This window comes from Prionailurus bengalensis, chromosome X (genome assembly GCF_016509475.1).
Source record: "Prionailurus bengalensis isolate Pbe53 chromosome X, Fcat_Pben_1.1_paternal_pri, whole genome shotgun sequence".
NCBI classification, from domain to species: domain Eukaryota; kingdom Metazoa; phylum Chordata; class Mammalia; order Carnivora; family Felidae; genus Prionailurus; species Prionailurus bengalensis.
Genome location: NC_057361.1, coordinates 59,713,809 through 59,739,916, shown reverse-complemented (window position 1 = coordinate 59,739,916; position 26,108 = coordinate 59,713,809). Strand labels below are relative to the sequence as shown.

The following is a 26,108-nucleotide window of genomic DNA, read 5'->3' as shown; positions in this document are numbered from 1 at the left end:
TTTGCAACTACAATGATGGGACTGGAGGGTATTAAGTTAAGTGAAATTAGTCAGTCAGAGAAAGACAAAAATCATATGACTTCACTCATATGAGGACTTACAACACAGAACAGATAAACATGAGGGAAGAGAAGCAAAAATAATATAAGAACATGGAAGGGGACAAAACATAAGAGACTCTTAAATATAGAGAACAAACAGAGGGTTGCTGGAGTGGTTGTGGGAGGGAGACTGGGCTAAATGGGTAGAGGGCATTAAGGAATCTACTCCTGAAATCATTATTGCACTATATGCTAACTAACTTGGATGTAAAATAAAAAAGTAAATAAATAATTTTTTTAAAATGACTCTGTAAAACATAAGGAATTCATTTTAAAAAGGATATATAATAACTTACACCTAAAACATGGAGAGGAGAGGAGAAAGAATGGGTTCACACTTAATGAACATCAACTTACTATAGAATGCTATTGTAGTAGAGGTTATATACAAACCTACTTGTAACTATGTATCAAAAATCACCCATAAATGCAAAGAATACAGAGAAATAAATCTAATATATTACTAAAGAAAATCAGCAACATAAGAAACACAAAGTATCACAGAAAATCTCCAGATACAACCACAAAACAAGTAATAAAATGGCAATAAATACATATCACTAATTACTGTGAATGTGGATGGACTAAATAATTAAATGATATAAGGTGTCAGAATGGATAAACCCATCTATATGCTGCCTATAAGAGACACATTTTAGACCTACAGACACCTGAAGATTGAACGTGAAGGGATGGGGAAACATCTATTATGTAAATGGGTGTCAAAAGAAAGCCAGAGTAGCAATACTTCTATCAGAAAAACTAGACTTTAATACAAGCATTAACAAGAGACAAAGAAGAGCACTATATAATCATAACGAGGCAATCCAACAATAAGATATAAATTGTAAATATTTATGTATCCACTGTGGGATCACCAAAACATATAAAACATTTAATAATAAACATAAAGGAACTCATTGGTAAAAATACAATAATAGTTGGGGACTTTTACACTCCACTTACATCAATGGACAGATCATCTAAACAGAAAATCTGCATGGAAAAATGGCTCTGAATGACACACTGGACCAGATGGACTTAATGTATATATTCAGAGCATTACATCCTAGAACATCTAAATAAACACTGTTTCCAAGTGCACATGAAACATTCTCCAGAATAGATCACATATTAGGCCACAAACAGGCCTTAACAAATACAAAAAGATTGAAGTCATACTATGCACCTTTTGTGACCACATGCTATGAAACTAGAAGCCAAGCACGGGAAAAAATCTGGAAAGACCACAAATACATGCAGGTTAAATAACATTACTAAACAATGAAATAAAAATTTTCATGGTTAACCATGAAATGAAAGGAGAAATTTAAAAATACATGGAAATAAATACAAATGAAGACACAGTGGTCCAAAACCTTTGAAATGCAACAAAATTGTTCCTAAGAGGGAAGTTTATAACAACACAGACCTATTTTAAGAAAAAAAATCTCAAATAACAACCTAACTTTACACCTAAAGGAACTAGAAAAAGAACAACAAATGAAACCTAAAGCTAGAAGGAGGGAGGAAATAATGAAGATTAGAACAGAAATAAATGATATAGAAACTTAAAAAATAGATTAATGAAATCAGGAGCTGGTTATTTGAAAAAAAATATAATAAAATTGATAAACCTGCATCCAGACTTATCTAAAAGAAAAGAGAAAGGACCCAAATAAAATCACAAGTGAGAAAGTAGAAATAACAACCAACATCACAGAAATATAATCATAAGAGAATATTATGAAAAATTAATATGCCAACAAATTGGAAAACCTAAAAGAAATGAATAAATTCCTAGAAACATATAAATTACCAAAACTGACGAAACCATAAGAAATAGAAAAGTTGATTGGGGCGCCTGGGTGGCGCAGTCGGTTAAGCGTCCGACTTCAGCCAGGTCACGATCTTGCGGTCTGTGAGTTCGAGCCCGGCATCAGGCTCTGGGCTGATGGCTCAGAGCCTGGAGCCTGTTTCCAATTCTGTGTCTCCCTCTCTCTCTGCCCCTCCCCCGTTCATGCTCTGTCTCTCTCTGTCCCAAAAATAAATAAACGTTGAAAAAAAAATTTAAAAAAATTTAAAAAAAGAAATAGAAAAGTTGAATAGACTGATAACCAGAAAAGAAATTGAATCTGTAATCAAAAAGCTCCCAACAAACAGCAGTTCGGGATTGGATGGCTTTACAGGCTAATTCTACCAAACACTTAAGGAAGAGTTAATTCATATACTTCTCAAAGTATTCGAAAAAATACAATAGGAGGGAAAACTTCCAAATTCATTCTGTGAGGCCAGCATTACCCTGATAGCATAACCAGTGTGTAAAGACACCACAAAAGAGAGAGAGAGAGAGAGAGAGAGAGAGAGAGAACTACAGGCCAGTATCATTGATGAACATAGATGCAAAATCCTCAGCAAAATACAAATCCAACACTACGTTAAGAAAATCATTCACCATAGTCAAGTGGGATTTATTCCTGGGTTGAAAGGCTGGTTCAACATTTGCAAATAGATCAACATGATCATCACATTAAAAAAGAAGGGATAAGAACCATATGATCATTTCAGTAGATGCAGAAATATCATTTGACCAAGTACAACATCATTTCATGATTAAAAAAAAAAACACTCAACAAAGTAGGTGTAGAGGGAACATACCTCAACATAATAAAAGCCATATATGAAAAACTATAACTAATATCCTAAATGGGGGGAAAATGAGAGCTTTTCCTCTATGGTCAGGAACAAAACAGGGATGTCCACTCTTACCACTTTTCTTTAACACAGTACTGGAAGTCCTAGCCACACCAATCAGATATCAAAAAGAAATAAAAGGCATCCAAATCAGCAAGTAAGTAGTCAAATTTTCACTATTTGCAGATTGTATGATACTATATATAGAAAACTTATATAGATTCAACCAAAGATTTCCACCAAGAATCCACCAAGATTCCACCAAAAATACTGCTAGAACTAATAAACTAATTCAATCAAGTCCCAGGATACAAAATCAATGTACAGAATTCTGTTGCATTTTTATACACCAGTTATGAAGAAGCAGAAATAGAAATTAAGGAATCCCATTTACAATTGCACCAAAAACAATAAGATACCTAGGAATAAACCTAACCAAAGAGGTGAAAGACCTGTGAAATACCAATGAAAGAAATTGAAAATGTCACAAAGAAATGGAAAGACACTCCATGCTCATGGATTGGAAGAACAAATATTGTTAAAATGTCTATACTGCCCAAAGCAATCTACGCATTTCATACAATCCCTATCAAACATCGACAAAATTTTTCACAGAGCTAGAACAAGCAACCCTAAAATTGGTATGGAACCACAAAGACTCCAAATAACCAAAGCAATCTTGAAAAAGAAAACAAAGTGGGAAACATTATAATTCCAGAGTTGAAGTTATATTACAAAGCTGTAGTGATCAAAACAGTATTGTGCTGACATAAAAATCAGCACAGATCACATCAATAGAACAGAACAGAAAATCAAGAAATATAGTCACAAATATATGGTCAGTTATTCTTAATTAAAGCAGGAAAGAATATGCAATGGGAAAAGTACAGTCTCTTCAACAAATGGTGTTGGGAAAACTGGACAGCAACATGCAGAAGAATGAAAATGGACCACTTTCTTAAACCATACACAAAAATAAACTAAAAATGGATTGAAGGCCTAAATGGGAGACCTGAAACCATAAAAACCCTAGAAGAGAACATAGGCAGTAACTTCTTTTCATCAGATGTAGCAACTTCTTTCTAGATTTGTCTCCTGAAGCAAGGGAAACAAATGCAAAAATAAAGTATTAGGACTAAAAATAAAAAGCTTCTTCACAGTGAAGGAAAAAACCAACAAAACTAAAAGGCAACCTACAGAATGGGAGAAGTTATTTGCCAATGACATATCTGATAAAGAGTTAGTACTGAAAATATGTTTAAAAAAAAACCTATATAGCTTAACACCCAAAAAATGAATAATCCAATTAAAAATGTGCAGAGGGCATGGATAGACATTTTTCCAAAGAAGACATCCAGATGGCCAACAGACACATAAAAAGATGCTGAAATAACTCATCATCAAGGAAATACAAACCAACACTACATTGAGCTACTACCTCACACCAGATGCTAAAATCAACAACATAAGAAACAATAGGTGTTGGTCAGGATGTGTACAAAGGTGAACTCTCTTGCAAACTGGTACAGCCACTCTGGAAAACAGTATGGAGTTTCCTCAAAACGTTAAACAGAGAACTACCCTACAATCCAGCAATCTCACTACTAGGTATTTACCCAGAAAATACAAAAATACTAATTGAAAGGGATACATGCACCTGATGTTTATAGCAGCATTATCTACAAGAGCCAAATTATGGAAATATGCCCAATGTCCATCGACCAATGAATGGATAAAGAATGTGTGGTATATATATCCAATGGACTGTTATTCAGCTATAAATAAAAATGAAATCTTGACAGTTGCAAGGACATGGGTGGAGCTAGAGACTATGATGCTAAACTAAATAAGTGAGAGAAAGACAAACACCATACGATTTCACCCGAATGTGGAATTTTAGAAACAAATAAACATGGGCGAGGGGAAGAGAGGAAAACCAAGAAACAGTCTCTTAATTACAGAGAACAAACTGATGATTACCATAAGGGAGGTGGGTGGAGAAATGTGTTAAATAGGTGATGGGGATTAAGGAATACACTTATGATGATCACTGGGTGATGTATGGAAGTGTTCAATCACTGTATTGTACACCTGAAACTATTATTTTAACTAACTGGAATTTAAATTAAAACTTTAAATAGATGTGAGAGATGTGTGTGTGTGTAATATATATATATAATATATTATATATTATATATATATTATTATATATTTATATTACATATATATAATTATATATATATGTAATGGAATATTAGCCATGAAAAAGAATGGAATCTTGCCATTTGTGACAACATGGATGGAGCTAAAGAGTGTAATGGTAAGCAAAATAATTCAGTCAGAAAAGAAAGACAAATACCATATATTTGCACTCATATGTGGAATTTAAGAAACAAAACAAATGAGTAAAGGCAAAAAAAGACACAAAGAACAGATTTTTAAGTATAGAGAACAAACTGATGGTTATCAGAGGAGAGGTGAATGAGAAAATGGGTTCAATAGGTGAGGGGATTAAGGAGTGTTTTGTCATGATGAGCACAAGTTGATGTATGGAATTGTTAAGTCACTATATTGTACACCTGAAACTTATATAACTTAGCTAACTGGAATTAAAAACTTTTTAAAAATGCAAATAAATCTGTAAGACACAATAAAGAACTTAGGAAGGTCTTGCTTATCACTTGAACTTATACCATGGCTGACTGACCCTGCAGCATCCGAGCTTTGCTGCTGCCTAAGAAAAGCTACTAACTTTTTGGCATCCTAGTTTGGCATTCACAGATCCTAAATGCCTAGACCTGACTCTCAACTGAATCTTCATATGGTCTACCATATAGACTGTTCCCACCTCAGCACCAGATGTGCCAAACTGAAAGCAGGCACAGGCTAAACAAATTCCAAATTAACAAAATGAACTTTAAATGAACTCAGACTCAGATAATTGCAGATTTGGGTCACCCTCCTGTGGAGCTTTAAATTTATGAAACTATCCTGGGTTCTGGCTGGACCATTTGGGACAGTTGCTGATGTCCACAGGGAAAGGCTTGTTCTCTGATCAGACCATGTGAAATTGATCTGCTGATTGGTTCTATATGTCTGATACAGAAAGTGATTGTATTCTTCTGATTTCTGCAAAAGCTACAAATTGGGGGAGAGCACATCAGAGGAAATGTGACCCCTCCCCCACTCCTGACAAATTGGAATCTTGAACTCTCCTTGGGACTCGGTAGTTCTGTTTGGCTTTCCAGATTAGCGCCAGTTTACAAAAATGTATTGATAACTCCACTGCCCTCACCTTTCTCCTGATGCGCAAGCCTTAGTAAGGCAATTTGCTTATTAAATGCAGCTGTCCCCAGAAAGAGAGTGATCTTTTCTAAGCTGCTCATTGGATAAATTATTGGGACAAAAGTGGTAAGAAGTACAAAAACCCATTTTTTAATTATTTGAAAATTCAGAATTTCATCTTGACCAATTCCTGGACATGATACGTCTTTCTGGTTAAACTGTATAATAATGTTTGCCTATGAAAATACTCTTAAACTTCTTGTATACAACTCTTCCAGATAAAAGATTGGGATGGAAGGAAGAGAATATTATAAAATTCTGGTTGCTAATTCAGACACACAGGTTTTGTGACAGTGGAGAAAAAACAAAATCCTGACACCTGGGGAGGCATGGGTAAAGGAGAAGGGCATTAATCATCTTTGATTTTTAAGACTATACCTGGAAATATTCCTCTCCTTCCTAATAAAACCACATGTTGTCTTACCTGCTGCCAAGAGTGCTTTGAATTCAAACTGACTGCTGAGTCTAAGGTCACATCTGACTGAACTGACTAGGAGATAGCAGGATGTGGTCACAGCTCCCACACCTTCTATACAGAACACCTTCCAATGTCATCCATACTCACAAAGCAGATTAGCTGATGTCATGAAGAAACAAAACTGTTTGGATCCAGTTTCCTTCAGGAGACACTCCCATTGAAATCAAAGAATGAACTGAACTTTTTGTACTGGACTGGAAACTCTAGGATAGGAGGCCTGCACTGGGAGACCCCACTGGAGATCATGTTAACCTACACTGCCTGATTAATGTATGTGATGCCCTAACATTTGTAAACTCTTTTTGTCCAAGAGTACTGCATATGCCTTCTGGAATTATACTTGTGTGTGAACCCTGACTATCCTGGCACTGCCTCAGCCTTGGAAGGCATTTAGGTCAGCATCAATATACAGGCCAGGCTGGTGCTGTGCTTGGACTGATCCCTCAAGCCAGATAAAAAAAAGGTTAATACAGAAACTTGAGGAAGTTACCCAGCTGTTGAAGAGACGTAATTATAATAATGTTAGGTTCTTTCTGGCTAAATCTAAGACCCCTGAGGGCATAACTGAGGATTACACTACAGGTTGGGCTTACTTTGCTGCATGGGAACCTACTGACAAAGACACCTTGGCCAAAAGCCAATGGGGTGGACTGTGCAGTAAAAGAGTTCACGTGACAGGCCTGAGAATGCAATTCTTAGAAAAAACCGCTTGTGGGGTGCCTGGGTGGCTCAGTCAGTTAAGTGTCCGACTTCAGCTCAGGTCATGATCTCATTGTTCATGAGTTTGAGCCCTGCATCGGGCTTTGTGCTAACAGCTCAGAGCCTGGAGCCTGCTTCAGATTCTATGTCTCCCTCTCTCTATGTTTCTCCCCCACTCACAGTCTGTCTCTCTCTCAAAAATAAATAAAGATTACCCAAAAAAAGTCTTAAAAAACAAGAAAGAACTGCTTGTAAGTTTGGCCCTTGGATGGCATTTGAAGACCTGGATTTTAAGAGGGTCCACCATCCTCTTAAGGGTAACAGTGGTTTACTGCATGTCTAAACTATACAAACAGTATGGCTTATGCTGAATATCTGTTTTCCTTTTGAGAGTCCGGAGTTTGGGTATGTACTGTGCAGAGAGTGCCTGTGTGACCAACCAGTAATAAAAACACCGAGTCTCAAATGAACATCCTTGGTAGACAACATTTCACATGTGTTGTCATATTTTGATGCTGGAGGAATTATGCATTTGCTATGTGACTGCTCTGGGAGAGGAATCTTAGAAGCTTGTTTCCTCTGGACTTTGCACCATGTGCCTTTTTTCTTTGCTGTTTTGCTTTGTGTCATTTTGATTTAATAAACCTTAGCCATTAATACAGCTATACAGTGAGTTCTAGGAATCCTAGTGAATCACCAAACCTGGAGATAATCTATGGGACCTCCAACACAACAAGAATATTCATAGGAGCTTTATTTATAATAACAAAAAACTGGATGGGGTGCGGGAAATCTCAAATGTCCATCAACAAGTGAATGGTTAGAGAGTTGCGGCAAGATGGCGGCTTAGGAGGACGCTGGGCTCACCGCACGTCCTGCTGATCACTTAGATTCCATCTACACCTGCCTAAATAACCCAGAAAACTGCCAGAGGATTAGCAGAACAGAGTCGCCGGAGCCAAACGCAGACGAGAGGCCCACGGAAGAGGGTAGGAAGGGCGGCGAGGCGGTGCGCGCTCCACGGACTGGCGGGAGGGAGCCGGGGCGGAGGGGCGGCTCGCCGGCCAAGCAGAGCCCCCGAGTCTGGCTTGCAAAAGCGGAGGGGCCGGGCGGACTGTGTTCCGACAGGAAGCGCGACTTAGCGTCTGGGAGGTCATAAGTTAACAGCTCTGCTCCGAAAGCGGGAAGGCTGGAGGACAAAGGGAGGGAGAGCTGCTGAGCCCCCTGACAACAGAACTCAGTTTGGTGGGGAACAAAGGCGCTCGCCAGCGCCATCTCCCCCGCCCATCCCCCAGCCAAAATCCCAAAGGGAACCGGTTCCTGCCAGGGAACTTGTTCGCTCTGCGCAAACACCCAACTCTGCGCTTCGGCGGAGCCAAACCTCCGGCAGCGGATCTGACTCCCTCCCGCTGCCACAGGGCCCCTCCTGAAGTGGATCACCTAAGGAGAAGCGATCTAAGCCTGCCCCTCCTGCCCCCGAGCACCTTGCCTACCCACCCCAGCTAATACGCCAGATCCCCAGCATCACAAGCCTGGCAGGGTGCAAGTAGCCCAGACGAGCCACACCACCCCACAGTGAATCCCACCCCTAGGAGAGGGGAAGAGAAGGCACACACCAGTCTGACTGTGGCCCCAGCGGTGGGCTGGGGGCAGACATCAGGTCTGACTGCGGCCCCGCCCACCAACTCCAGTTATACACCACAGCACAGGGGAAGTGCCCTGCAGGTCCTCACCACGCCAGGGACTATCCAAAATGACCAAGCGGAAGAATTCCCCTCAGAAGAATCTCCAGGAAATAACAACAGCTAATGAGCTGATCAAAAAGGATTTAAATAATATAACAGAAAGTGAATTTAGAATAATAGTCATAAAATTAATCGCTGGGCTTGAAAACAGTATACAGGACAGCAGAGAATCTCTTGCTACAGAGATCAAGGGACTAAGGAACAGTCACGAGGAGCTGAAAAACGCTTTAAACGAAATGCATAACAAAATGGAAACCACCACAGCTCGGCTTGAAGAGGCAGAGGAGAGAATAGGTGAACTAGAAGATAAAGTTATGGAAAAAGAGGAAGCTGAGAAAAAGAGAGATAAAAAAATCCAGGAGTATGAGGGGAAAATTAGAGAATTAAGTGATACACTAAAAAGAAATAATATACGCATAATTGGTATCCCAGAGGAGGAAGAGAGAGGGAAAGGTGCTGAAGGGGTACTTGAAGAAATCATAGCTGAGAACTTCCCTGAACTGGGGAAGGAAAAAGGCATTGAAATCCAAGAGGCACAGAGAACTCCCTTCAGACGTAACTTGAATCGATCTTCTGCACGACATATCATAGTGAAACTGGCAAAATACAAGGATAAAGAGAAAATTCTGAAAGCAGCAAGGGGTAAACGTGCCCTCACATATAAAGGGAGACCTATAAGACTCGTGACTGATCTCTCTTTTGAAACTTGGCAGGCCAGAAAGAATTGGCACGAGATTTTCAGGGTGCTAGACAGAAAAAATATGCAGCCAAGAATCCTTTATCCAGCAAGTCTGTCATTTAGAATAGAAGGAGAGATAAAGGTCTTCCCAAACAAACAAAAACTGAAGGAATTTGTCACCACTAAACCAGCCCTACAAGAGATCCTAAGGGGGACCCTGTGAGACAAAGTCCCAGAGACATCACTATAAGCATAAAACATACAGACATCACAATGACTCTAAACCCGTATCTTTCTATAATAACACTGAATGTAAATGGATTAAATGCGCCAACCAAAAGACATAGGGTATCAGAATGGATAAAAAAACAAGACCCATCTATTTGCTGTCTACAAGAGACTCATTTTAGACCTGAGGACACCTTTAGATTGAGAGTGAGGGGATGGAGAACTATTTATCATGCGACTGGAAGCCAAAAGAAAGCTGGAGTAGCCATACTTATATCAGACAAACTAGACTTTAAATTAAAGGCTGTAACAAGAGATGAAGAAGGACATTATATAATAGTTACAGGGTCTATCCATCAGGAAGAGCTAACAATTATAAATGTCTATGCACCGAATACCGGAGCCCCCAAATATATAAAACAATTACTCATAAACATAAGCAACCTTATTGATAAGAATGTGGTAATTGCAGGGGACTTTAATACACCACTTACAGAAATGGATAGATCATCTAGACACACGGTCAATAAAGAAACAAGGGCCCTGAATGAGACATTGGATCAGATGGACTTGACAGATATATTTAGAACTCTGCATCCCAAAGCAACAGAATATACTTTCTTCTCGAGTGCACATGGAACATTCTCCAAGATAGATCATATACTGGGTCACAAAACAGCCCTTCATAAGTTTACAAGAATTGAAATTATACCATGCTTACTTTCAGACCACAATGCTATGAAGCTTGAAATCAACCACAGAAAAAAGTCTGGAAAACCTCCAAAAGCATGGAGGTTAAAGAACACCCTACTAACGAATGAGTGGGTCAACCAGGCAATTAGAGAAGAAATTAAAAAATATATGGAAACAAACGAAAATGAAAATACAACAATCCAAACGCTTTGGGACGCAGCAAAGGCAGTCCTGAGAGGAAAATACATTGCAATCCAGGCCTATCTCAAGAAACAAGAAAAATCCCAAATACAAAATCTAACAGCACACCTAAAGGAACTAGAAGCAGAACAGCAAAGGCAGCCTAAGCCCAGCAGAAGAAGAGAAATAATAAAGATCAGAGCAGAAATAAACAATATAGAAACTAAAAAAACTGTAGAGCAGATCAACGAAACCAAGAGTTGGTTTTTTGAAAAAATAAACAAAATTGACAAACCTCTAGCCAGGCTTCTCAAAAAGAAAAGGGAGATGACCCAAATAGATAAAATCATGAATGAAAATGGAATGATTACAACCAATCCCTCAGAGATACAAACAATTATCAGGGAATACTATGAAAACTTATATGCCAACAAATTGGACAACCTGGAAGAAATGGACAAATTCCTGAACACCCACACTCTTCCAAAACTCAATCAGGAGGAAATAGAAAGCTTGAACAGACCCATAACCAGCGAAGAAATTGAATCGGTTATCAAAAATCTCCCAACAAATAAGAGTCCAGGACCAGATGGCTTCCCAGGGGAGTTCTACCAGACGTTTAAAGCAGAGATAATACCTATCCTTCTCAAGCTATTCCAAGAAATAGAAAGGGAAGGAAAACTTCCAGACTCATTCTATGAAGCCAGTATTACTTTGATTCCTAAACCAGACAGAGACCCAGTAAAAAAAGAGAACTACAGGCCAATATCCCTGATGAATATGGATGCAAAAATTCTCAATAAGATACTAGCAAATCGAATTCAACGGCATATAAAAAGAATTATTCACCATGATCAAGTGGGATTCATTCCTGGGATGCAGGGCTGGTTCAACATTCGCAAATCAATCAACGTGATACATCACATTAACAAAAAAAGAGAGAAGAACCATATGATCCTGTCAATCGATGCAGAAAAGGCCTTCGACAAAATCCAGCACCCTTTCTTAATAAAAACCCTTGAGAAAGTCGGGATAGAAGGAACATACTTAAAGATCATAAAAGCCATTTATGAAAAGCCCACAGCTAACATCATCCTCAACGGGGAAAAACTGAAAGCTTTTTCCCTGAGATCAGGAACACGACAAGGATGCCCACTCTCACCGCTGCTGTTTAACATAGTGCTGGAAGTTCTAGCATCAGCAATCAGACAACAAAAGGAAATCAAAGGCATCAAAATTGGCAAAGATGAAGTCAAGCTTTCGCTTTTTGCAGATGACATGATATTATACATGGAAAATCCGATAGACTCCACCAAAAGTCTGCTAGAACTGATACAGGAATTCAGCAAAGTTGCAGGATACAAAATCAATGTACAGAAATCAGTTGCATTCTTATACACTAACAATGAAGCAACAGAAAGACAAATAAAGAAACTGATCCCATTCACAATTGCACCAAGAAGCATAAAATACCTAGGAATAAATCTAACCAAAGATGTAAAGGATCTGTATGCTGAAAACTATAGAAAGCTTATGAAGGAAATTGAAGAAGATTTAAAGAAATGGAAAGACATTCCCTGCTCATGGATTGGAAAAATAAATATTGTCAAAATGTCAATACTACCCAAAGCTATCTACACATTCAATGCAATCCCAATCAAAATTGCACCAGCATTCTTCTCGAAACTAGAACAAGCAATCCTAAAATTCATATGGAACCACAAAAGGCCCCGAATAGCCAAAGGAATTTTGAAGAAGAAGACCAAAGCAGGAGGCATCACAATCCCAGACTTTAGCCTCTACTACAAAGCTGTCATCATCAAGACAGCATGGTATTGGCACCAAAACAGACACATAGACCAATGGAATAGAATAGAAACCCCAGAACTAGACCCACAAACGTATGGCCAACTCATCTTTGACAAAGCAGGAAAGAACATCCAATGGAAAAAAGACAGCCTCTTTAACAAATGGTGCTGGGAGAACTGGACAGCAACATGCAGAAGGTTGAAACTAGACCACTTTCTCACACCATTCACAAAAATAAACTCAAAATGGATAAAGGACCTAAATGTGAGACAGGAAACCATCAAAACCTTAGAGGAGAAAGCAGGAAAAGACCTCTCTGACCTCAGCCGTAGCAATCTCTTACTCGACACATCCCCAAAGGCAAGGGAATTAAAAGCAAAAGTGAATTACTGGGACCTTATGAAGATAAAAAGCTTCTGCACAGCAAAGGAAACAACCAACAAAACTAAAAGGCAACCAACGGAATGGGAAAAGATATTCGCAAATGACATATCGGACAAAGGGCTAGTATCCAAAATCTATAAAGAGCTCACCAAACTCCACACCCAAAAAACAAATAACCCAGTGAAGAAATGGGCAGAAAACATGAATAGACACTTCTCTAAAGAAGACATCCGGATGGCCAACAGGCACATGAAAAGATGTTCAGCGTCGCTCCTTATCAGGGAAATACAAATCAAAACCACACTCAGGTATCACCTCACGCCAGTCAGAGTGGCCAAAATGAACAAATCAGGAGACTATAGATGCTGGAGAGGATGTGGAGAAACGGGAACCCTCTTGCACTGTTGGTGGGAATGCAAATTGGTGCAGCCGCTCTGGAAAGCAGTGTGGAGGTTCCTCAGAAAATTAAAAATATACCTACCCTATGACCCAGCAATAGCACTGCTAGGAATTTATCCAAGGGATACAGGAGCACTGATGCATAGGGCCACTTGTACCCCAATGTTCATAGCAGCACTCTCAACAATAGCCAAATTATGGAAAGAGCCTAAATGTCCATCAACTGATGAATGGATAAAGAAATTGTGGTTTATATACACAATGGAATATTACGTGGCAATGAGAAAAAATGAAATATGGCCTTTTGTAGCAACGTGGATGGAACTGGAGAGTGTGATGCTAAGTGAAATAAGCCATACAGAGAAAGACAGATACCATATGGTTTCACTCTTATGTGGATCCTGAGAAACTTAACCGGAACCCATGGGGGAGGGGAAGGAAAAAAAAAAAAAGAGGTTAGAATGGGAGAGAGCCAAAGCATAAGAGACTGTTAAAAACTGTGAACAAACTGAGGGTTGATGGGGGGTGGGAGGGAGGAGAGGGTGGGTGATGGGTATTGAGGAGGGCACCTTTTGGGATGAGCACTGGGTGTTGTATGGAAACCAATTTGTCAATAAATTTCAGAAAAAAAAAAAAGAAAAAAAAAAACAACAAGTGAATGGTTAAATGATACATCCATACACTGGGCTATTATACAGCAATGAAAACAAATGAACTAATTCTACATACATCGTATGGATGAATCTCATAGACATATTGTTGAGTGAAAAAACAAGATGCAAAAAAATACATATTGTATGATTTTATTAATATAAAGCTAAAAAATGGACTACTTATTTATGGTGATTGAAGTTTGAATGGTGGTTAATTTTGGGAGCTGGGGGATGTTAATAACCGGGAAGAGGCACAAGGGAGGCTTCTGCAGTGCTGATAATGTTCCATATATTGATTTGAGTTGTGTGTTTACTATGTAAAATTGTATCAATTTTTACATTTAAGATTAGCATACTTACTTCATGTATATTATGTATATTATACTATAAGAAATTACCAATGAAAATACTCTAATGGCCATTGATGGATGAAAAGATAAACTAATGTGTATATACAATGGAAAATTTTTCAGCCTTGAAAAAGAATAAAATTCTGACACAGTACAAAATGGATGAACCTTGAAGACATTATTCCAAGTGGAATAAACCAGTCACAAAACAACAAATATTGTATGATTCCACATATATGAGGTACCAAGAGTAAGCAAATTTATAGAGACAGAAATAGTGATGATTTCCAGGGACTGGCAAGAGGAGAACATGGGGAGTTATTGTTTAATGGGCACAGTTTCAGTTTGGGAAGATGGAAAAGTTGTGGAGATGGGCGGTGGTGATAATTGCACAACATTGTGAATGTGCTTAATACCGCTGAACAATTAAAAATGGTTAAAATGGTAAATTTTAGGTTATGTATATTTTTTACTACAATAAAAAAGAAAAAAATGGAAGAAACAGTGGATAAACCTGGTTGTGATATCAATGTCAGTTAAGTGTACTTTCCAGAATGAATCCTGGAATATGACCAACACATTGACAGCTCTCTAGTTCTGTCCCTAAAAGTGAAGCAACACTAAAAAGGTAGCATATTTGCTAAGTTTCATACTTAGGATAAAGCAGGAGCAAAAATAAACTCCCCAAGAAAAATGAGTTCCAATAAAAAAAAGGTAGTACTAGTTCTGTCAGTACTGACATGAAATGATATTTAATATAAATTTTGGAGAAAGAGAGGTTGAGAACAAGCTTTTTGTGTATAGTGCTATCGTTATAAAAGGGAAAAAGTGTGTGAATAAATGAACTATTTCCTCATTGTAGGAGGTATTAATGTAATAATTGTCTTCAGAGACAAAAAAATTCAACTACATGTAACATAGATACAAATGATCAGATTCTAATTTCAAAATGCTAAACTATAAAAAAGAAGACATACTCAGGGAAATAAAGCGGATGTGTGTATACATACATACACACACATATACATAATATTTATAGACAGATGTGCAGATTCTATATAAATTTTCACTAAAACTACACCTTGGGGTGCCTGGGTGGCTCAGTCAGTTGAGCATCTAACTTCGGCTCAGGTCATGATCTCACAGTTCATGAGTTTGAGCCCTACATTGGGCTCCGTGCTGTCAGCAATGGAGCCTGACTGAGATTCATTCTCTCTGTGTGTCTCTGTCTCTTTCTCTCTCTCAAAAATAAATAAACAAACATTTTAAAAGTTAAAAAAATAAAATTACACCTTTTGTAGCTTTCTGATAGTTCAAGTCTTCCCCTTTCTTAAGTTTTCAAAAATACTCCTCTGCCAAATGAATTTTACTCTATGTATAAGTTTCCACAAAATTTCCTATCAGACACAATAATATTTTGACTTATTTGGATAAGTTGTGTTGTTCCATTGAATTTAAAATGTGTCAATTAAATTGAAGGAGTCCAAGTAAATTCATTTCAGTTTTTCAGTTTAGTATGCCATCTTTAAGCTGATGAGGGTTTGTTCAGCTTTACTGAGGCATAGTCTACATTGATAAGTTTGGTAGTCAATATAGTTTTTGCAGTTTTCATGGGATTTAAGGAAATTCAGCATATGAATATCGGTAATAGAATTCTATCATTCGTAGAACTATTAATTTTCATGTGCATTCTTTTCTCTCATGTAGATTATGTGACTTTTTTATAAGAGCATAAAGTTCTTTAAGAACAGAGATAAATGGGGGCGCCTGGGTGGCTCAGTTGATTAAGCGCCCGAATTTGGTTCGGGTCATGATCTCACAACTTGTGGGTTTGAGCCCTGTGTCAGGCTCTGTGCTGACAGCTCAGAGCCTGGAGCCTGCCTCGGATTCTGTGTCTCCCTCTCTCTCTTCCCCTCCCCTGCTCATGCTCTGTCTCTCTGTCTCTCAAAAATAAATAAACATTTAAGAATATTTTTAAAAAACAGAGATAAATGCATACTCTCTCTTGGAGAGCCCTAAAGTACTTAGTATGAACTTGTACATGATACAGATAGTAATTTTGAGGTACAGAACTTAGTTTGTTGTATCAGGAAGTGTAAATCTAATACAAAAAAAAATGTTTACTCATTGGATTTGTGCCCTAGAAAGATCTTGAGCATTTTTTAACTCTATCTTAGGATGCAACAGTAGAATGAAACTTAGTGGACGACCCTACAGGCACATGGGAGTCCTTGGAACTTCAAAACTCTATGACATTCGGAAAACTATCTTTACCTTCACTCCACAGGTAAGTGGAATAAGATTTAGATGCACTGAGATGAATGGAAGTAAGACAAACAGTACAGAAATAAAGCATTTACCAAAGTTAGGACAGGTGTCAGAGTTCATGGGGCCTTGCACATATTAAGTTGCTCAATAAGTATTTGTTGAGTTGGATTGAACTGAGCTTGTAGCACAGAGCTATGCCAAGTGATTGTGGCTACCAAGAGTAGTCCTATGTGTTGCAGAAACAGTGACTAGGGATTTTATAAATGTTGAAGTACTTTTAAAAAGAACTCCTTTTAAATGTTAAAAATAAGATTCTATTTGTTCTTTATGAACAAAATATAACCTCTTAGTTACTAAACTGTGTTCTCTTTGTTTTGGGCAGAGGCCCTTTTTACATTGATATTCTCTTCTAAACAAAAATGTCAGTACTGTTTCAGCCATGATTATACACATTGTTAGCCTGTTATTGGCCACATTATAATAGTAAGCCCAATTATATGTGTGTATAGTAGGAGAAACTATTTTCCGGAAAGAAAGCTTAAGCTCCCCATTTGTCGTCTTACATCTGAAATTGTGCATCTGAGGTAGAGACAAAAGAGTAATGTACCATAGATCCTATTTCTGACCTTGCCATTTGCTAGCCATATGACTTTGTTAATCCACTTAATGTCTCTGCCTTATTTTTATCTATTAAAAGAAGAAAAGCCGTCACTCATTTGTTATATAATTAAATAAAATTATGTACTTGAAAACACTTTGTAAACTAGAGTACACTGTAAAAATGTCAAAAATTATATGTACCAATTGACTATCAGATTCTTTGGAAAGAATTAGGCACTATAGTTGCCTCTGTGATGTGTTATATACCTTTGTGAATATGTGAGTACTTTAAAATATTATTTGACAGTTATAAGAGTAAGTTATTCTAAGCTGTTATTTTCCTCCTTCTTTTTCTCAGTTTATAGACCAGCAACAGTTCTACCTGGCTCTGGACAACAAGATGATAGTAGAAATGCTTAGAACAGACCTCTCCTACCTCTGTAGCCGCTGGAGGATGACAGGCCAGCCCACCATCACCTTCCCCATTTCACACACCATGCTTGGTAAGGTTGTATGAGGCAAGGAACAAATGTATTTGGGGACTAAGTCATGTGGTTAGCCCTTCAAAGTCTTAGAGTCACTGGAAAGCTTCTCATTATCATTTATTCTTTCAGCAGTTATTTCTTAGCTCCTATTTTTGTGCCAGGCATTTATCTAAGCACTTGGGCTACATGGAGCAAATAAGGCAGATGAGTAGATAGAATTCTACTCCCATGGAGCTTATGTTTTAGAATAAATATGTAACAAATGAACCAATGTTCAAGAATATTTCAAATGGTTTGAGGGTTATAATTCTGAAAATGTAATAGAATAACTTGCAGGCTACTTGGGGGCTAATTGGTTTTTAGGTCAATTGCAGAAACTTTATAATGTAATTCATTTTAAAGACAGTAATAATACATTCTGCATCTGTCTTACCCCAGTGGAGCACCAAGATTTTATAGATAAGTTCCCACACTTACCCTTCCAAGTCTTGCCTAACTGAAGCAGTAAAATCTAACAAGGAGAAGTGAAAAGGCTTTCAGTTTAGCTTTCCTTTACTGGCTGGGCTTCTTAACATTTCTTATTTGAAACTGGGTGAAAGGCTTTATTATTCTCTCAGTTCCTGGAGGACTAGAGCCAATACTGAAGCACTGTTTCCTTTCTGTGTCTCTGCTATTGCTTCCAAAAGCCTGTTTATACTGCCAAAGGAAGTAGAATTCCTTTTCATTAAAGAAGAATCCTTTGTCATAAATCATTCAGTGTCCAGACAGGCTGTTAGGAGTTTTGATCACATCTCTAAAGTGCTTCAAAAGCAGAGGAATTGAGGAAGTAGGGTAGTCTTTCTTCTTTTTGCCTTTCTTCTTTATTTAAGACAACAAGTTCCTGATTAATAAACATTATGTTCCCAGACTTGTCTTCAGAAACTATAAAGTCTAATTGGAGAGGTAAAGCTGATACACAAAAATAATAGAAACAATCAAAGACAGTATATAAAGAAGAACCAAAGCATTGGATTAGTATTTTAAAGTGAAGGTAATCAAGTTGTTAAAGAAAATCTCTTGACTGAGATGGGAATTATCAAGACTTTTTGGGATGGGTAGAATTCATATAGGAGGATAGAAGAAGGAAAGGCAGTTTAGGTAAGGGGAAAATACCATGAATGAGACCTGGAGACAGGGATGAGCTGGACTTGTTTGTTTTTTTTTTAATATGAAATTTATTGTCAGATTGGTTTCCATACAACACCCAGTGTTCATCCCAACAGGTGACCTCCTCAGTGCCCATCACCCACTTTCCCCTCCCTCCCACCCCCCATCAACCCTCAGTTTATTCTCAGTTTTTAAGAGTCTCTTATGGCTTGCCTCCTTCCCTCTCTGTAACTATTTTCCCCCTTCTCCTCCCCACTGGTCTTCTGTTAAGTTTCTCAGGATCCACATAAAAGTGAAAACATATAGTATCTGTCTTTCTCTGTATGACTTATTTCACTTAGCATAACACTCTCCAATTCCATCCATGTTGTGACAAAAGGCCATATTTCATTCTTTCTCATTGCCAAGTAGTATTCCATTGTATACATAAACCACAATTTCTTCATCCATTCATCAGTTGATGGACATTTAGGCTCTTTCCATAATTTGGCTATTGTTGAAAATGCTGCTATAAACATTGGGGTACAAGTGCCCCTATGCATCAGCACTCCTGTATCCCTTGGGTAAATTCCTAGCAGTGCTATTGGTGGGTCATAGGATAGGTCTATTTTTAATTTTTTGAGGAACCTCCATACTGTTTTCCAGAGTGGCTGCACCAGCTTGCATTCTCAACAAACAATGCAAAAGAGATCCTCCTTCTCCGCATTCTTGCCACCATCTGTTGTTGCTTGAGTTGTTTATGTTAGCTATTCTGACAGGTGTGAGGTGGTATCTCATTGTGGTATTGATTTGTATTTCCCTGATGAGGAGAGACGTTGAGCATCTTTTCATGTGCCTGTTGGACATCTGCATGTCTTCTTTAGAGAAGTGTCTGTTCATGTCTTCCGCCCATTTCTTCACTGGATTATGTGTTTTTCAGGTGTGGAGTTTGGTGAGTTCTTTATAGATTTTGGATACTAGCCCTTTGTCTGATATGTCATTTGCAAATATCTTTTCCCATTCCATCAGTTGCCTTTTAGTTTTGTTGATGGTTTCCTTTGCTGTGCAGAAGCTTTTTATCTTGATGAGGTCCCAATAGTTCATTTTTGCTTTTAATTCCCTTGCCTTTGGGGATGTGTCAAGTAAGAAATTGCTTCAGCTGAGGTCAGAGAGGTTTTTGCCTGCTTTCTCTAGGGTTTTGATGGTTTCCCATCTCACATTCAGGTCCTTCATCCATTTTGAGTTTATTTTTGTGAATGGTGTAAGAAAGTGGTCTAGTTTCATTCTTCTGCATGTCGCTGTGTAGTTCTCCCAGCACCATTTGTTAAAGAGACTGTCTCTTTTCCATTGGATATTCTTTCCTGCTTTGTCAAAAATTAGTTGGCCACACTTTTGTGGGTCAAATTCTGGAGTCTCTATTCTATTCCATTGGTCTATGTGTCTGTTTCTGTGCCAATACCATACTGTCTTGATGATTATAGCTTTGTAGTAGAGGCTAAAGTCTGGGATTGTGATACCTCCTGCTTTGGTTTTCTACTTCAATATTACTTTGGCTATTCAGGGTCTTTTGTGGTTCCATACAAATTTTAGGATTGCTTGTTCTACCTTCGAGAAGAATGCTGGTGCAATTTTGATTCGGATTGCATTGAATGTGTAGATTGCTTTGGGTAGTATTGACATTTTAACAATATTTATTCTTCCAATCCATGAGCATGGAATGTTTTCCCATTTCTTTGTATCTTCTTCAATTACCTTCATAAGCTTTCTATAGTTTTCAGCATACAGATCTTTTACATCTTTGGTTAGATTGATTCCTAGGTATTTTATGCTTCTTAGTGCAGTTGTGAATAAGATCAGTTTCCTTATTTGTCTTTCTGTTGCCTCATTATTAGTGTATAAGAAGGCAACTGATTTCTGTACATTGATTTTGTATCCTGCAACTTTGCTAAATTCATGTATCACTTCTAGCAGACTTTTGGTGCTGTCTATCCGGTTTTCCATGTACAATATCATGTCATCTGCAAAAAAATGAAAGTTTGACTTCATCTTTGCCAATTTTGATGCCTTTCGTGTCCTTTTGTTGTCTGATTGCTGATGCTAGAACTTCCAACACTATGTGAAACAATAGCGGTGAAAGTGGACATCCCTGTCATGTTCCTGATATCAGGGGGAAAGCTCTCAGTTTTTCCCCATTGAGGATGATATTAGCTGTGTGCTTTTCATAAATGGCTTTTATGATGTTTAAGTATGTTCCTTCAATCCCGAATTTCTTGAGGGTATTTATTAAGAGAGGATGCTAAATTTTGTCAAATGCTTGTTCTGCGTCAATTAGCAGGATCATATGGTTCTTATCTTTTCTTTTATTAATGTGATGTATCACATTGATTGATTTGCAAATGTTGAACCAGGCCTGCATCCCAGGAATGAATCCCACTTGATCATGGTGAATAATTCTTTTAATATGCTGTTGAATTTGATTTGCCAGTATCTTGTTGAGAATTTTTGCATCCATATTATCAGAGATATTGGCCTGTAGTTCTTTTTTTTTTTTTTTTTTTTTTTCTTGCTGGGTGTCTGGTTTGGGAACCAAAGGAATGCTGGCTTCATAGAATGAGTCTGGAAGTTTTCCTTCCCTTTCTAATTTTGGAACAGCTTGAGAAGGATCGGTATTATCTCTGCTTTCAATGTCTGGTAGAATTCCCCAGGGAAGCAATCTGGTCCTGGACTCTTATTTCTTGGGAGATTTTTGATAACTGATTCAATTTCTTCACTGCTTATGGGTCTGTTCAAGTTTTCTATTTCTTCCTGTTTGAGTTTTGAAAGTGTGTGGGTGTTTAGGAATTTGTCCATTTCTTCCAGGTTGTCCAATTTGTTGGCATATAATTTTTCATAGTATTCCCTGATAATTGCTTGAATTGCTTGTATTTATGAGGGATTGGTTGTAATAATTCCATTTTCATTCATGATTTTATCTATTTGGGTCATCTCCCTTTTCTTTTCAGAAGCCTGGCTAGAGGTTTATCAGTTTTGTTTATTTTTTCAAAAAACCAACTTTTGGTTTCATTGATCTGCTCTACCATTTTTTTAGATTCTATATTGTTTATTTCTTCTCTGATCTTTATTATTTCTCTTCTTCTGCTGGGTTTAGGGTGTCTTTGCTGTTCTGCTTCTAGTTACTTTAGGTGTGCAGTTAGATTTTGTATTTGGGATTTTTCTTGTTTCTTAAGATATGCCTGGATTGCAATGTATTTTCCTCTCAGGACTGCCTTTGCTGCATCCCAGAGTGTTTGCAATGTTTTTTCATTTTCATTTGTTTCCATATATTTTTTAATTACTTCTGTAATTGCCTGGTTGACCCATTCATTCTTTAGTAGGGTGTTCTTTAACCTCCATGCTTTTGGAGGTTTTCCAGACTTTTTCCTGTGGTTGATTTCAAGCTTCATAGCATTGTGGTCTGAAAGTTTGCATGGTATGATCTCAATTCTTTCATACTTATGAAGGGGCTATTTTGTGACCCAGTATGTGATCTATCTTGGAGAATGTTCCATGTGCACTCAAGAAGAAAGTATATTCTGTTGCTTTGGGATGCAGAGTTCTAAATATATATGTCATGTCCATCTGATCTAATGTATCATTCAGGGCCCTTGTTTCTTTATTGATTCTCTGTCTAGATGATCTATCCATTTGTTGTAAGAGGAGTATTAAAGTCCCCTGCAATTACCATATTCTAATCAATAAGGTTGCTTATGTTTGTGATTAATTGTTTCATATATTTGGGGGCTCCCGTATTCGGCACAGAGACATTTATAATTCTTAGCTCTTCCTGATGGATAGACCTATAATTATTACATAATGCCCTTCTTCATCTCTTTTTACAGTCTTTAAATTAATGTCTAGTTTGTCTGGATAAGTATGGCTACTCCAGCTTTCTTTTGACTTCCAGTAGCATGATAGATAGTTCTCCATCCCCTCACTTTCAATCTGAAGATGTCCTCAAATCTAAATGAGTCTCTTGTAGACAGAAAATAGATGGGTCTTGTTTTTTTATCCATTCTGATGCCCTATGTCTTTTGGTTGGAGCATTTAGTCCATTTACATTCAGTGTTATTATTGGAAAATATGGGTTTAGAGTCATTGTGATGTCTGTAGGTTTCATGCTTATGGTGGTGTCTCTGGTTCTTTGTGGTCCTTGCAACATTTCACTCACAGAATCCCCCTTAGGATCTCTTGTAGGGATGGTTGAGTGGTGATGAATTCCTTCAGTATTTGTTTCCTTGGGAAAACCTTTATCTCTCTTTCTATTCTGAATGACAGACTTGCCTGATAAAGGATTCTTGGCTGCATATTTTTTCTGTTCATCACATTGAAGATTTCCTGCCATTCCTTTCTGGACTGCCAAGTTTCAGTAGATATGTCTGCCACTACCCTTATGGGTCTCCCTTTGTAAGTTAGAGCCTGTTTATCCCTAGCTGCTCTCAGAATTTTCTCATTATACTTTTATTTTGCCAGTTTCACTATGATATATCATGCAGAAGATCGATTCAAGTTACTTCTGAAGGGATGCCTTTTGGATTTCAATGCCTTTTTCCTTCCCCAGATCAGGGAAGTTCTCAGCTATGATTTGTTCAAGTACACCTTCAGCCCCGTTCTCTCTTATTTTTTTTTTCTTTTTTATTTGTTAAAATTTCCATCCAAATTAGTTAGCATATAGTGAAACAATGACTTCAGGAGTAGATTCCTTAATGACCCTTACCCTTTTAGCCCATTCCCCCACCCACAACCCCTCCAGCAATCCTCAGTTTGTTCTCCATATATGAGTCTCTTCTGTTTTGTCCCCCTCCCTGTTGTTATATTATTTTTGTTTCCCTTCCCTTATGTTCATCTGTTCTGTGTCTTAAAGTCCTCATATGAGTAAAGTCATTTGATTTTTGTCTTTCTCTATCTGACTAATTTCACTTAGCACAATACCCTCCAGTCCCATCCACATAGTTGCAAATGGCAAGATTTCATTGTTTTTGATTGCCGAGTAATACGCCATTGTATGTATGTGTGTGTGTGTGTGTATATATATATATATATATATATATATATATATATATATACACACACCACATCTTTATCCATTCATCTATCAATGGACATCTGGGCTCTTTCCATACTTTGGCTATTGTTGATAGTGCTGCTATAAACATGGGGGTGCAATGTGTCCCTTCAAAACAGCACACCTGTATCCCATGGATAAATTCCTAGTAGTGCAATTGCTGGGTCATAGGGTAGTTCTATTTTTAGTTTTTTGAGAAACCTCCATGCTGTTTTCCAGAGTGGCTGCACTAGCTTGCATTCCCACCAACAGTGAAAAAGAGATCCTCTTTCTCCACATCCCCGCCACCATCTGTTGTTGCCTGAGTAGTTAATGTTAGCCATTCTGGCAGGTGTAAGGCGGTATCTCATTTTGGTTTTGATTTGTATTTCCCTGATGATGAGTGATGTTGAGCATTTTTTCATGTGTCAATTGGCCATCTTGATGTCTTCCTTGGAGAAGTGTCTATTTATGTCTTTTGCCCATTTCTTCACTGGATTATTTGTGTTTTGGGTGTTAAGTTTGATAAGTTCTTTATAGATTTTGGATACTAACCCTTTATCTGATATGTCATTTGCAAATATGTTCTCCCATTCTGTCGGTTGCCTTTTAGTTTTGCTGATTTGTTTCCTTCACTGTGCAGAAGATTTTTATCTTGATGAGGTCCCAGTAGTTCATTTTTGCTTTTGTTTCCCTTGCCTCCAGAGACGTGTTGAGTAAGAAGTTGCTGTGGGCAAGATCAAAGAGGTTTTTGCCTGCTTTCACCTTGAGGATTTTGATGACTTCCTGTCTTACATTGAGGTCTTTCATCCATTTTGAGTTTGTTTTTGTGTATGGTGTAAGAAAGTGGTCAAATTCTTTCTTCTGCATGTCTTTGTCCATCTTTCCCAGCACCACTTGCTGAAGGGACTGTCTTTATTCCAATGATATTCTTTTCTGCTTTGTCAAAGATTAGTTGGCCATACGTTTGTGGGTTCTCTATTGTGTTGCATTGATCTGAGTGTCTGTTCTTGTGCCAGTACCATACTATTTTGATGATTACAGCTTTTTAGTATAGCTTGAAGTCTTGGATATGATGTGTCCTGCTTTGGTTTTCTTTTTCAAGATTGCTTTGGCTATTCGGGGTCTTTTCTCATTCCATACAAATTTTAGGATTATTTTTTCTAGCTCTGTGAAGAATGGTGGTATTGCTTTGATAGGGATTGCATTGAATATGTAGATTGCTTTGGGTAGTATCAACATTTTAACAATATTTGTTCTTCCTATCTAGGAGCATGGAATCTTTTTCCATTTTTTTGCGTGTGTCTTCTTCAATTATTTTCATAAGCTTTCTATCGTTTTCAGTGTATAGATTTTTCACCTCTTTGGTTAGATTTGTTCCTAGGTATTTTATGTTTTTTTGTGCAACTGTAAATGGGATCAATTCCTTGATTTTTCTTTCTGTCACTTCAGTGTTGGTATATAGGAATACGACCGATTTCTGTGCATTGATTTTATATCCTGCAACTTTGCTGAATTCATGAATCAATTCTAGCAGTTTTTGGTGGAATCGTTTGGGTTTTCCATATAGAGTATCATGTCGTCTGTGAAGAGTGAAAGTTTGACCTCTTTCTGGCTGATTTGGATGCCTTTTATTTCTTTGTGTTGTCTGATTGCAGAGGCTAAGACTTCCAATACTTTGTTGAATAACAGTGGTGAGACTGGGCATCCCTGTCTCATTCCTGACCTTAGGGGGAAAGCTCTCAGATTTTCCCCATGGAGGATGATATTAGCATTGGGTCATTCATATATGGCTTTTATTATCTCGAGGTATGGTCCTTCTATCCCTACTTTCTTCATGGTTTTTATCAAGAAGGGATGCTGTATTTTGTCAAGTGCTTTCTCTGCATCTATTGAGAGGATCATATGGTTCTTGTCCTTTCTTTTATTGATGTGATGAATCACATTAATTGTTTTTGCAGATATTGAACCAGCCCTGCATCCCAGGTATAAATCCCGCTTGGTCGTGGTGAATAATTTTTTTAATGTATTTTTGGATCCAGTTGGCTAATATTTTGTTGAGGATTTTTGCATCCATGTTCATCAGGGAATTGGTCTATAGTTCTCCTTTTTA

The 26,108-nt window shown here is 37.8% G+C and overlaps 1 protein-coding gene across 4 annotated transcripts in view; it reads left to right on the top strand.

Moving 5' to 3' along the window:
- PHKA1 (phosphorylase kinase regulatory subunit alpha 1) overlaps nucleotides 1–26,108 on the top strand; it is a 195,594-nt gene that overhangs the window by 105,840 nt on the left and 63,646 nt on the right. For all 4 annotated transcript variants that reach the window (XM_043569863.1, XM_043569865.1, XM_043569864.1 and 1 more), the window contains exons 15-16: nucleotides 16,615–16,724; nucleotides 17,664–17,808. In XM_043569863.1, the coding sequence (XP_043425798.1) occupies nucleotides 16,615–16,724; nucleotides 17,664–17,808 (255 nt within the window). The remainder of the gene's footprint in view (nucleotides 1–16,614; nucleotides 16,725–17,663; nucleotides 17,809–26,108) is intronic.